Genomic DNA, 12,392 nt, shown 5'->3' with positions numbered 1-12,392 from the left:
CTACTTTGAAAATCTGTTTACGGAGACTGGAGTTGCTCAGTTACAGCTGCTAGGCAACTACCTTTAATTCTGTTTTCCTAGTATCATGTAATCATTTATCATTAGTACACTGTTTCTTGTATATTTATATTCCTGAAAATAAACGAATATTCGAATATAAAAAATATTAAGCCTAACATCATTACATGTAATTGTATGAAAACTTTTTCTTTTCACAAAAAAAATTAGAATAATTTATTGTGCTTATGACACTTATTGTACTCTAAACACAGACAACTTTCTTACTTGTCTACATGTGCTCTAAATAAATGTTCACAGTCGCTAAAAGAAGATCATTTGTGTCGAAATTTTATCAAAACAACGGCAAGAACGTTTCTCTAGAATAAAATGACACTGTTGAACCATAGACCACTAACCCAAGTCGTCTACGGTCTATTTAGTATGGTTGGTCCGCGTAGGTGTCACAGTCTGTAAACATTCACCGAGTCATCATGCCATGTGTTGGGTTTTACTTGAAATGCTTTGTAGTTTTTTTTTACTTTGCACCATAGACAGTGGAGAAACCTCCCCACTCTCGATATTTGCACTCACCGCAGCTAGTCTAGGTCCTGACACTGAGGAACCATGGGATTGTACGTAATGTAGTACGTATGATACGGTCCCTGTGTGGTCAGGGCCTAGTATAGACTACACCAGCGCAGGCCCACACTTGTTGGGAGAAAACTTCGGAAAGAAAATTATACTTCTCCTTAAAGACATATTTCAAAAGTGTCTAAATCTACATTTGTCACTGAAATAGATGTAAAATTGATTGTGATACTGGGCAAATATTAAACGATGAAGAAAAGAATGCGCATTCACGGGTCAAAGGTCATATACTTCTCTCGACGGTCAAAGTTCGTGACTCGATTGCAAGTACACCTGAACCCCATGGACCACGACGCTCCGAATTTCATGTGACAATGCCGATTGTTCGATGTTGGTATGTACTCGGCCGCCGATCAGTCCCTTTGATACGTAAAAATGCCGTTCGACATCGTACGACGGCATCGGCAACTCAGGAAACACCTACACACAGCAACGATGCTGTTAAACGTTACGAGGATATCCCCGGTCCGAGAAACAAATTTGTCACATATCTTGATATAATTCGAAATGGGGGACTGGCCAAGATGGACAAGTTCTACACGATGCGTCGAAAACAGTTTGGTCCAATTTGGAGAGAACGTTTAGCAGGCTTCAGTGACATTTTCGTCGCTGACCCCGACGCTGCTGCGGCCGTATTTCGTGCAGAGGGCAAATACCCACGTCGACCTCCATTGGAGCCATGGCTGTTGTACCGAAAACTTGACGGCTATTCCCTTGGCGTTTTCCTTTCGTAAGTACATAAATATATCATAAAACTTTCCTCGTCATGTAAGCTTTCATATTTAACCTGGGTTGTCAACGTCCCCAGCAGACATAGTGGATGCATCGCTGGAATATGTATCCCAGGACATGTATGTAGACTACCTCAAGTTTGGTAACAATGGTCGAGGGTATATCGGTATTAATACGCTTTCAGTATATTACATAATGCACACGAATATATACTAGTATTGTTTTACGGTCACGTCATGACAGAATGAGTCATGTTTTTTTTCGCCATATCATATTCTCAGACCACTGTATATAACTTCATGTGGCTGTAATAATTGTAGCATTATTTTTGTTTTTGAGCTTTTTATACTTCCGGGATTTGCACTTATAGATAGACCATGGAGTCCCAGTACAGGTCTATGTTTATACATTCGTACGTACATACATGTACACCGTAGTCTAACAATAACATTTCTCAACATGGTAACGTTTGTTCAACTTGTCCGGGCCAAGTTTACGAATTTGGAGACACGGAAAGGCTCCGAGTCTGCCTACTTTCCTATCGCCCAAGACACTTGCTAGTTATAGATGTCGCATCAGTTATCCACACGGACACAGCTGCCAAGAAGAAAAATAGAACAGTTATTGAAGAAACCCAATCCATATATTGACTTTTTGTAAAAACAACTTTCTGAATTGGTGCTGATAGCGAACTGTATACTAGCTTGGGATACAATGTGTCTCCTGTCATTCTACCTCCACGGTACTATGGTAGATCTACTACTAGTAACGAACTCTTTCAAAAGACAAGCTTTGAAAACTAACAGCAAAACTTAAAGTGCCTGCAGGTTCGGTTGTTTTGTTATTTTCTCATACAACAAGTTAGATATGTAAATTAACAGTACAATGCTGTTTTCAATACATGGTCCAAGAGGGAAATTATTTCCCAGATTTCTGTTCTATAGTAAGTTTTTTTCTCTTTGTAATGCATGCGAATAATTATTAACATGAAATACAATTTCTTCAGACGGGTTTGTGAGACTTTGCCTCTCCGAGTCTCACTCATGGAATTCGTTCGGCAGCAGAAAATAATGTCACTCTGTTCAAAAGTATACAACAAAAAACAGTTGATCTGAAACAGAGATGTTGTCTAGATCAAAAATAAATGTTACAAAAAAAACTTTGCTACATTTATCGTGTTGCCTTTAAAAACACAATACTTATGTTATATGACGTGGATCACTTAAATTGTTACACATGGCGTAGATTAAACGAAGGTAATGTAGCAAAGTTGGCAACATTTTAATCCTGTAGGACGATAAAATGTAGCAATGTTAGATTATTATCCAGTCAGAGAACGTTCTGTTTCAGTCTTACTAGTTTCATTTGTACCACTTTGATAGAGATGGTGAGGAATGGCATCGTCATAGAAGTGTGCTGATCAAACCTTTACTTCGACCCAATCAAGTTGCTTCATATACAGATACACTGAATGATGTAGCAGATGATTTGATTGCTAAGATATGGAGACTACGAGATGGTAAAGATGGTAGACTGAAGACTGGTATAGATGAAGAGTTATTTAGATGGTCCATGGAAGGTAAGAAGCCATAGGAAAGACAGAATGTCATAAATGTCGATATTTTCTGAAAAAACGTTTACATCACATTGCATCACATATACGTACATTGTGATTGTCTGTAGATTCACATAAACTAGAGATAAGTCAAATACGACCTGAACAGGATCGAAAATGAAAATGTCGAGTTTCCAAAAGAATGTACACCGCAGTTGAAATTAAGAATATCGTACAGGTAGTTTATATAAAATGATATGAGATATATTAAATTTAGAAAAGAAAATCAATCAAACATCTCATTATAGTTTAGACCAAACCCGTGTGTTGATGTTCTGCAATGGACTGTCATGTGCAATGACGGTCCAACCCTTGTAATACATCCAATATGGCGATTTGTCTATTAAGGCTTGGGATAATTTTTAAGGCTTTAATATTTGTCACCACATCTTTTGACTTAGATGTAGTACATATATAATAACATATTTTGTCCGAATATTATGCAAATAATTGTTTTCCTATACATCTTCACGATGAAACATGTTCGTTTCGAATATGGGATTTGAAGAAATTGGTGGAACGGCTAAATCATGCAACATCTCGAGATCGGTCAAATGATCATCCGTTAGCTTTAATTCGCAAATCCCATATTCGAACGATTAAAGATTCGTTTTCCTTTCTGTACATAAACAGCTGTGGCATCTACATTATTTGAGAAACGACTGGGACTTCTGGACGACGCCGTTGATCCTATGTCAGAGAAATTCATACAGGCAACGAAGGAATTTTTCCGTCACTCGGAAGCAGTGTTCTTTTTTCCGTCTCAGACGTTACTGGTGAAGTTGAATCTACCTTCTTGGAGAAAAATGCGTGAAAACGCCGGCATTATCTTTGACACGAGTGAGTATGTGTAATCCATTAGTTAACTTGCACTTATAGTGGCTGTCTGACATTAGCAAGTCAGGACTGCGGAGCTAAGTGTGTTGTTTGTATTCACCCTGACACTATGCATTGCACCACTATCATAAACTCTTACTAACCCTAAATTCCTACGACCACGTCGAATTGGTTTATTAGCATGCCGGTAGGGTTCAGTAGAGGGACATGATTTCTTGTAAAAATGGTAAATTTCTGCTTAGAAACAATGTGTAGTTGAGCGACTCATAGTTTTTCTGCGCATGCGAAGCGCGCATGTATGAATCACAAGTTAATTTAAACACAATGAATTTTGAACTCATGGAAGTTACCAAACAGTTTGTATGTATAAAATAACATTTACCTGTCACCTACACTACATCTCATCTCGGACAAAAGTTAGCACACTGAGCTCATGTGATGATCACATGATCAAATGTGTATTTTACGGCATATCTTGCAGCGGAAGTACATATGAATGCACGAATCGCCAAAGAAGAAAAGTCTGCTAGTTCAACCGGCGAAGAGAATGCTGAGAAACCTTCCAGTATGCAACATATCATACCATATCTGATCTCGTCTGGAAAACTTTCCCACGGTGAAATCCTGGCTAATGCTGCGGAACTTTTCAGCGCTGGAGTCGACACAGTAAGGGAACACGAATTTCTATTTATTAGATACATTTATTCTTAAATTTTAGTTATATTAACCTGAATACCAAAATTAAACCGAAGATGATATTAGTCAACTTCTTAACCAATCAGAAAGTTCCTTTATACAAAATACTTTTGAGAAGTTATAGCCTCACATACACAACATTGGTATTCTGTCATAGCAACGAATAGCTTATAGCAACGAATAAATCATTGTACTGTGCGATGTATTGTCGACTGCCACCAATATTAATCAAATAACTGAGTGTGTAGTGTGTGCCACATATACATGTACGAACATTCCTTCAGACGGAGTGTCTCCTTGGTATTTTTTTACGAAGGAAGAAACTGAATAATAATTTCGTAATGTAAGGTGCCATAAAATATGAAATTTCAAAAAGAAAAACTCGAACGTCGATGGCACAGAAAGGTGCTACGTATACGCGTAATCAGTGTCCGAAGAATTCTAGACTTTGCTTCAAAATAGACCACTCAAATCTACCCTAGAAGTTCCCCAAATATTTTATATGGCGGTTTTCAGGCAAAATTATGATACAAGATATGGAAAGCCGTGTAAGTTTTGCCCAATTTCCCTCCTCCGCTACAGTCGTTCTGGAAAAAATATTGCTGAGATAATTCCTCCGTACTTCAGTTGACAGTCGAGGTTTTCATTTCCACCCTGCTTGTGTCTTGTAGACATCAAATACGATGCTATGGACGCTGGATTTACTGGCATGGAACCCAGATGTACAGGAGAGACTATATCAAGAAGTTACAAACGTGTTGCCGAAAGGAGAGACAATTTCCCAAGAACATTTGAAAGAGCTTCACTATCTTAAGGCTGTGGTTAGAGAAAGTATGAGGTATGGTGGTGTTAAAATGTGCAATCTTAAATACAGACTGATATATATGTACTTTTACTGATGACTATCGATTCAATAGAATGTTAAAAACTGTATCTGCTTTCCCCTAAAAGAGAGATTCCTTCGAAATAAGCGATAGACATCACTGTACTGTGAGCTCATAGCAATGTCGTACGTACTTACTGTAGGGCCAAAAAAATGTTTCTGGTCAGGGCAGTCTGTCTAAAATGGTGCGAACTTTTATTCTCAACAAAAATGTTACTCAATCTACTATTTATGGCAGTTACTGTTCTTTTTGTTTAGTACCGTAGAACAAGTGTGTATCAGGGCAGATGTCATTTGCTTGTTCATGATTGGCCCTGCAGTTTCCCCCCGGATCTGCAGACTGTATGGACTGGACAACCACAAAAAGACCGACGTAAGGGTATTTATTGATGCGTGCGCTGACCAGAAACAATTTTTTTGGCCTAGCATATCACATTTTTGTTTGGCATTTTTCACCAAATAGGTTGTTTCCAGTTGCATTTGGTTTCTTCAGGGATCTCGAAGTTGACGTTGTTTTGAGTGGTTACAAAGTCCCAAAGGGGGTAAGTAATGTAAATGTAATGCACTGTTTCTTCTACACTGTCCCAAAGGGGGTAAGTAATGTATATGTAATGCATTGTTTCTTCTACAATGTTTACGTTTTGTTCAAGTCTTAGTTTATATATGCACTAGTTTCTCTCGGGCAGGTGGTTTAAATTGATTGTCTAACACTGTGCCTTTGTATGTAAGTCTCTACCGAGACTGGGGTGTATGTATGTGTCCGTGTGTGTCCGCGTTTATGGGTATAGGCGAAATACTATGTGCATATGTCTGACGGTGTATGTGTATCATGTCTGTCTGTGTCTGTGTGACGGTGATTGGATATCTCAGTAAAAATATTGATAATGACAAAGTTCCAACTATCCTGAAGTTTTAACTTTGGAATATAGTACAGCCGATGGCAAATGAGAGAGAAAAAATGGTCAATATAATTAATAACGACGAGCTTTTCCTCAAAGATGAGGTCTGTCACTTACATACATGTATGCTATCATATCTATCTAGTCTAGTGGTCAGTGCTCACCGTTACAACACACATATAACACGTGCTAAGTATGTCTATCTCGGCGTTTACTTTTTAATTTATGAATTTATAGAACATTAATACCACCATGTGTGTATATTGATATGTTGCAGAATATTTTACTAAATCTCTCTTTGGTTAATCATATTGTAGACCACTGTTTTCATTCTAACAAGTGTCATGTCACGTGACCCAAACAACTTTGAAAACCCGGATGATTTTAAGCCAGAAAGATGGTTACGATCGGAGAAACACAAACATCAGATCAACCAGTTTGCTTCCCAACCATTTGGAGCTGGTCCAAGACAATGCATTGGTAGAAGAGTATCTGAACTTGAAATGTACCTGTGTCTGGCCAAGGTATCGTCAGCTTTCCATTCAAGGATCTCCAGTGGCTTAGGGCAATGTGGTGGTGGTGGTGCTGGTGGTGGTGGTGGGTGTGAGGATTGGGGGTGGTGGTGGTGTTTGATAGTGATGGTTGTGTGGCGGTGGTGGTGGTGGTGGTGGTGGTGGTGGTGGGATGGGGGTGGGGGTGGTGGTAGTGAGTGGACGATAACACTGTTTTTCCCGTCAACAATTCAATCCATGAAATGTGAGTAAAAGTGAGTAGCGTCCATGTTGTCCATTGTCGCCAAACGCATTGTAAACGATCATGGGTTTTTCCGTGTCTCAATGAGTACACAACAAGCTGACATTTATTTCTATATCATTCTATTGATTTGCAGATTATCCAGAATTTCCGTCTCGAGTCCAATAATGATAAACCACTCGAAGCCGAGATGAGAATGCTGCTTGTTCCAAATAAACCCTTGAACTTGACATTCCATGAACGAAAATAAGAAATAGTGCACAAAACAATAAAGACAATAGATAGGTGAATCAATAATCAATTGACTGTATTGTCATTTCCAAGGGTCATGTCCAATGTATTATATGATACACAGAATACAAGATATTACAAGTTGAACATAAAGACAATATACTATTATACATAAATCAAGTGGTGAGCAAACTACGACAGACACAAACTAAAACCGGTACCATTATTTCAACACATTGAATGTAAGCTATCAATGGAAGTTGATGAAATTACATTCGCAGTAGGATGGCGTCTCTAATAGTAAGTTTTTCTTCAATAACCACACTTTCAACCTAACTGTGTTTACACTGTCTTGATCACAGGATGCTCATATACCTACATAATCAAGGTACCACTATCACCCACTTGTGTAATTTACTACAGTCATGTAAATATCAAACAATTTCTAATAACTACATTATATTGTTTTCTGCATTGGTAGCATGTGCATATATATTAGTATATAAATCAGATTTTGTGAAACAGTTTACACTGAGCTGAACCATAAACATAATAAAATAACTTGACCATATACTAGTAATGAATCTGTCTATCAATAACTCGACAACCGAGTCATGACTTTGTTTTCATGTAGTCCAGTCATATACCTTTTCTACGATCAGTATCCTCGCCACGTATAGTCAAACTGACAAATTTTACCAAAAATCTAGCGAAACCGACTGCTGGGGAAAGGCTGAACAGTGCATGTCAGTAGTAATCTATCACACACTGACAGGCAGTTGTAATTGGTTACTTCATTCCGACAGTTGTTCATCAATCTTCAATTAGTACGTCCATGTTTGATTGAATCAAGTGGGAACGCGATAACATCACCACGTTTATATCAACTTTCCAATACATATCTCAGCTATTTTACTATACAGTGAAGATAATCGTAATGCGTATGGGAAACCACACTTTGTCTAGTTTCCATAATGCTCGTCTTTATAAAAATCGAAACTCCTTCATAGTTATCTTATACTTACTATAAATACATTCATGTTGATAATCGGATATGAAAGTATGTGAACACTATGTGAATTGTATTTCCTATTTCGTGCCTTTATTTATTCTTCTAGTCGGACATGTACAAGTGCAGTTGGACATGATCGTCTTGACTGCTAATTTTTTCAAAGATTTGCATCTTCACTGTCTCAGAGTCTCCAACTTTTTCTTCAGAATTTGTACATATATGCGTACACGTACGTACGTACGTACATACGTACATACGTACGTACGTACGTACACACACACACACACACTCACACACACACACACACACATACATACATACATACATACATACATACATACATACATACATACATACATACATACATGATACAGGGATACGGATACATGGATGTGAGTCAGTCAGTCAGTCAGCCAGTCAATGAGTGACTGAGTGACTGAGTGACTGAGTGACTGAGTAACTAGGACTTGACGAATTTATATAGGACCTTTGTTCCCGCCAGTATGTGTCTGTGTTATAGGGCTAACAATTGTACAGCGCTGAGGTCACAATGTACACTGTGGAAAACAATTTCTTCAGTTATTTCCATCTTTAGGATAAAAAAACACACACAGCATTATTTTAACTACGTCACAACCATTTAATTTGAAATAATGATCATCCATTTCCTATGACAATTACAGCAGTACAAAATTGCTCTTTTAATTGATGTTCAAAATGTTAATTTATATTTTAGTAATGGCACTGCCCTCAACGATCACATTAATGCCGTCGACTTCCCGCTAATCTCGAGTTTGTTATTTACCTCTCAAAATATTACATAAGCATGTTGATAAGAGAGAAAGCTAAACGGGAATTGTTTTGATACTCAAATGAGCCCAACATTCTTTATGCCTCCTCTGTATCCCTATGACAAGTGTAATTTCATCTGTATTTTGGGTTCCCAGTCAATAGACGTTTTCGGCCAAATTGTCAGTGCAATCATGAACATGAACATATATAGATCCTGTAAGTTCGCTCCTGACAAATGTAGCCCTTTAGTCATGAGACAAATTTTAAATATGACATTACACCACACATTGTCATTTCTCCCTTGTCTATGCATGCAGATTTCGGATATATTATGTCACAGGTCTGTGTTGCATGTTCGCCATTACGATTCTATGGAAACTGACATAGCTTTGAATTCTCAAGCAAACAAGTCTATTATCACTGCCGGTACCGTGTGAGTAATCGTCCCGACTGCTCGAATCATTACTCCGATCCTGGAATACCATAATATCTTCATAACAAAAGAATATGCATACCATATCGTAAACGGATTAGTTTCGAATGAAACCCTTTATTGAATTAGATAAGTTGAATATTAATGAAAAAACCTACACAATGTCAAAGCAATGTCAATTACAATGTATTGAATCAATTTACATTTGCTTGGAAATCAAAACAGGAAAGAAAAAGGTTTTTTTTCAAAATGTGGAAAGAAAGAAATCAATAATTTCAACACATTGAATAGACTGTCGACAGTCGCTCGCGCCTTTTTTTCCTACGTCTTATCTAAACTCCGATCACCGGCGCAACACTACTATAATCGCATACTGATATCGAGGGCCGAAGGCCCGAGCTGTCGACAGTCGCTCGCGCCTTTTTTTCCTACGTCTTATCTAAACTCCGATCACCGGCGCAACACTAGTCTAATCGCATACTGATATCGAGGGCCGAAGGCCCGAGCGAGTCGCTCGGGCGAGTCGCTCGGGCCTTCGGCCCTCGATATCAGTTTGCGATTAGACTAGTGTTGCGCCGGATCGGAGTTTAGATAAAACGGAGGAAAAAAAGGCGCGAGCGACTGTCGACAGTCTACACATTGAACAGAGATTATACAGACTAGCATTTTAAAATGACAAAGAGAAACCTCACACCACTGAACACATTATTTGGTGGTCTCTTGAGCCGAAACAAACACAGAAGTAACAAAAATGAAACGAAACCATTTGAAAGAAGTATATTTTAATGATAATGAAATGTTGAATCACAAAATTTGTTATATATTGTATTTTGATATTTATATAGAGAGAGTGTTAGATTTAAGTTAAAAATGTAATGCAAAGTTCCCCTATCCTTATGATATAGGGAGAGTGCTAATTTAAGTTTAATACAAATATTGTAATATAAAGGTCCTGCTAAATAAATCTCAGTTTAGTACTACCCGTGTGATATATTAGGATAGTGTCAATCACACTGTGGTATATAATATTAGGATATAGTGATTATCACAGAAACGTATAGACATTCCTTCCATGTAGGCTAAATGTGAAGTTTAATATTGTTCTGGTTCGAAAACCTGTCATGAATCTATAATTTCCACTTTAGCGGCGTGTTTTCATTTTTTTATTTATACGGCTTGGGACAAGCAGAACAGTGTCATAAATCTATAATGTTTAACGTCGCAGAATACAATATCTCGGAAAAAAACGACATAAATTTTTGATATTCTCTTCACTAGCACTGCTCACTGCGTTGCAGTAGTCTGAATCGCAGCAGACGATACCCTTTGTGAAAAAATAAGACGAAAAATATTTAGGCTGACACATTTTACCATGCAACTCCGGTATTGTGTGAGTATTATGGATAATACATAGACAGATAATACATAGGATTGGTTATGAAAACGATATTCTTCAAGTTTATCAAGGTTCTCAGGAAACTAAAGCGACAAAATCTAAATATTACGTAGATTTCACCAAAAACTCATGCTATCGACGAGTCAGTGGATAGTAAATCGTAAGATGTAATACTTACCATCGCCTTATTTTCATCGCACACATTTGATTTCATGCATCCCGTCTCAGTCTCAAATAAGGATCGGAACACCACGATGCTATAGCATTTTCCCTTGGTCTTACATATGTCTCTTTTACAGCTCGAACAGTGACACTTCAGCTTAGGAGCGTGTATTTCACGCCCTAAACAAACCAAATAAAAATATAGACATGTATTCATATTCTGATAATGTTCCGAATGACTGACTGACTGACGGACGGACGGACGGACGGACGGACGGATAAATAGATGGATATATGGATGGATGGATGGATGGATGGATGGATGGATGGATGGATGGATGGATGGATGGATGGGCGGCCGGGTGTGTGGATGAATGGATGGATGGATGGATGGATGGATGGATGGATGGATGAGTGGGTGGGTGTGTGTGTGAGTGAGTTAGTGGGAGGATGGATGGATGGATGAATGGAAAACATATTTGGTTAAATTTGCAAAGAAAACATTGTCATCACCAGTTCAAAGAATGAAGTGGGGGTTCCTCAGGCTACCCAATCATCTTCATTTTTGTACATTTTCAATTGTTACTATTTTTAGTTTTAGGAGCAAACGACATGATCTAATATAAATGGGGCACATGGTATTAACAATTTAGAATACAAAGAGATATTGGTATACAAATGTAATAGATTTGTTTATAACTACATTATATTGCTTTTGTCTACGTTGTGTTTTAGTATTATGTGGCGTCCTCTTTAGACAAGCTGAACGATTTTTATGCGTATACTAGTATTTATTTCTGTATGAAATTATAGTTCGATCACACACGACCACCTTACAGTTTTGCTGAAAGTTATCAATATAGGAAGTATCAATTACTGAACAAAATACTCTCACATATATCCAGTATTAAATTGCTCTAAAATTCTACAAACCAATGAAAATAAGTACAAATAAAGTGTTTGATACGTCACAGATTGATAATCCCTTTCATCGCTGTTAATAAGATCGTGTTTTAAAACGATCAATATAGGTTAGACAGTCGTCATATTGTAAATAATAGCTTTATTACGAGTCAACATCTCTGGGGAGTTGTTATGTGAACCAATCATATTATGTCTCTTAGATAATGAATATTGTAAGGGTAAAGAACATTGGATTTTATCCAGTAAACAGCTGAGTTAGTTGTTTAGTACTTTTAAAGAGTAGTGAGAAACAAACTGGGTAAAGTCAATTAATCTCTACGTCACGGCCAAGTGTATTTACTTTTGACTACCAGTGATTACCCATATGTACTACAACGAA

The 12,392-nt window shown here is 37.7% G+C and overlaps 1 protein-coding gene across 1 annotated transcript; it reads left to right on the top strand.

Moving 5' to 3' along the window:
* Positions 1-962: 962 nt before the first annotated feature.
* LOC144434858 (cytochrome P450 10-like) lies at positions 963-7,313 on the top strand. Its single transcript, XM_078123372.1, has 8 exons — positions 963-1,378; positions 2,763-2,959; positions 3,629-3,835; positions 4,314-4,498; positions 5,200-5,366; positions 5,875-5,953; positions 6,628-6,834; positions 7,200-7,313. Exons 1-8 carry the CDS (start codon positions 963-965, stop codon positions 7,311-7,313), a joined length of 1,572 nt encoding a protein of 523 aa, XP_077979498.1.
* The last annotated feature ends 5,079 nt before the right edge of the window (positions 7,314-12,392 follow it).

This window comes from Glandiceps talaboti, chromosome 5 (assembly GCF_964340395.1).
Source record: "Glandiceps talaboti chromosome 5, keGlaTala1.1, whole genome shotgun sequence".
In the NCBI taxonomy this organism is placed as follows: domain Eukaryota; kingdom Metazoa; phylum Hemichordata; class Enteropneusta; family Spengelidae; genus Glandiceps; species Glandiceps talaboti.
Note: the sequence above shows the minus strand (reverse complement) of the source record. Positions and strands in the feature narration are given on the sequence as shown.

What these genes read in the sequence shown, in the direction of transcription:
- LOC144434858 (XM_078123372.1), top strand. Translation starts at nt 963, where the DNA reads ATGCCGATTGTTCGATGTTGGTATGTACTCGGCCGCCGATCAGTCCCT. An exon ending in GTGGTTAGAGAAAGTATGAG is followed by an intron (nt 5,367 to 5,874) that starts GTATGGTGGTGT and finishes TTCACCAAATAG; the next exon opens with GTTGTTTCCAGTTGCATTTG. An exon ending in TGTACCTGTGTCTGGCCAAG is followed by an intron (nt 6,835 to 7,199) that starts GTATCGTCAGCT and finishes ATTGATTTGCAG; the next exon opens with ATTATCCAGAATTTCCGTCT.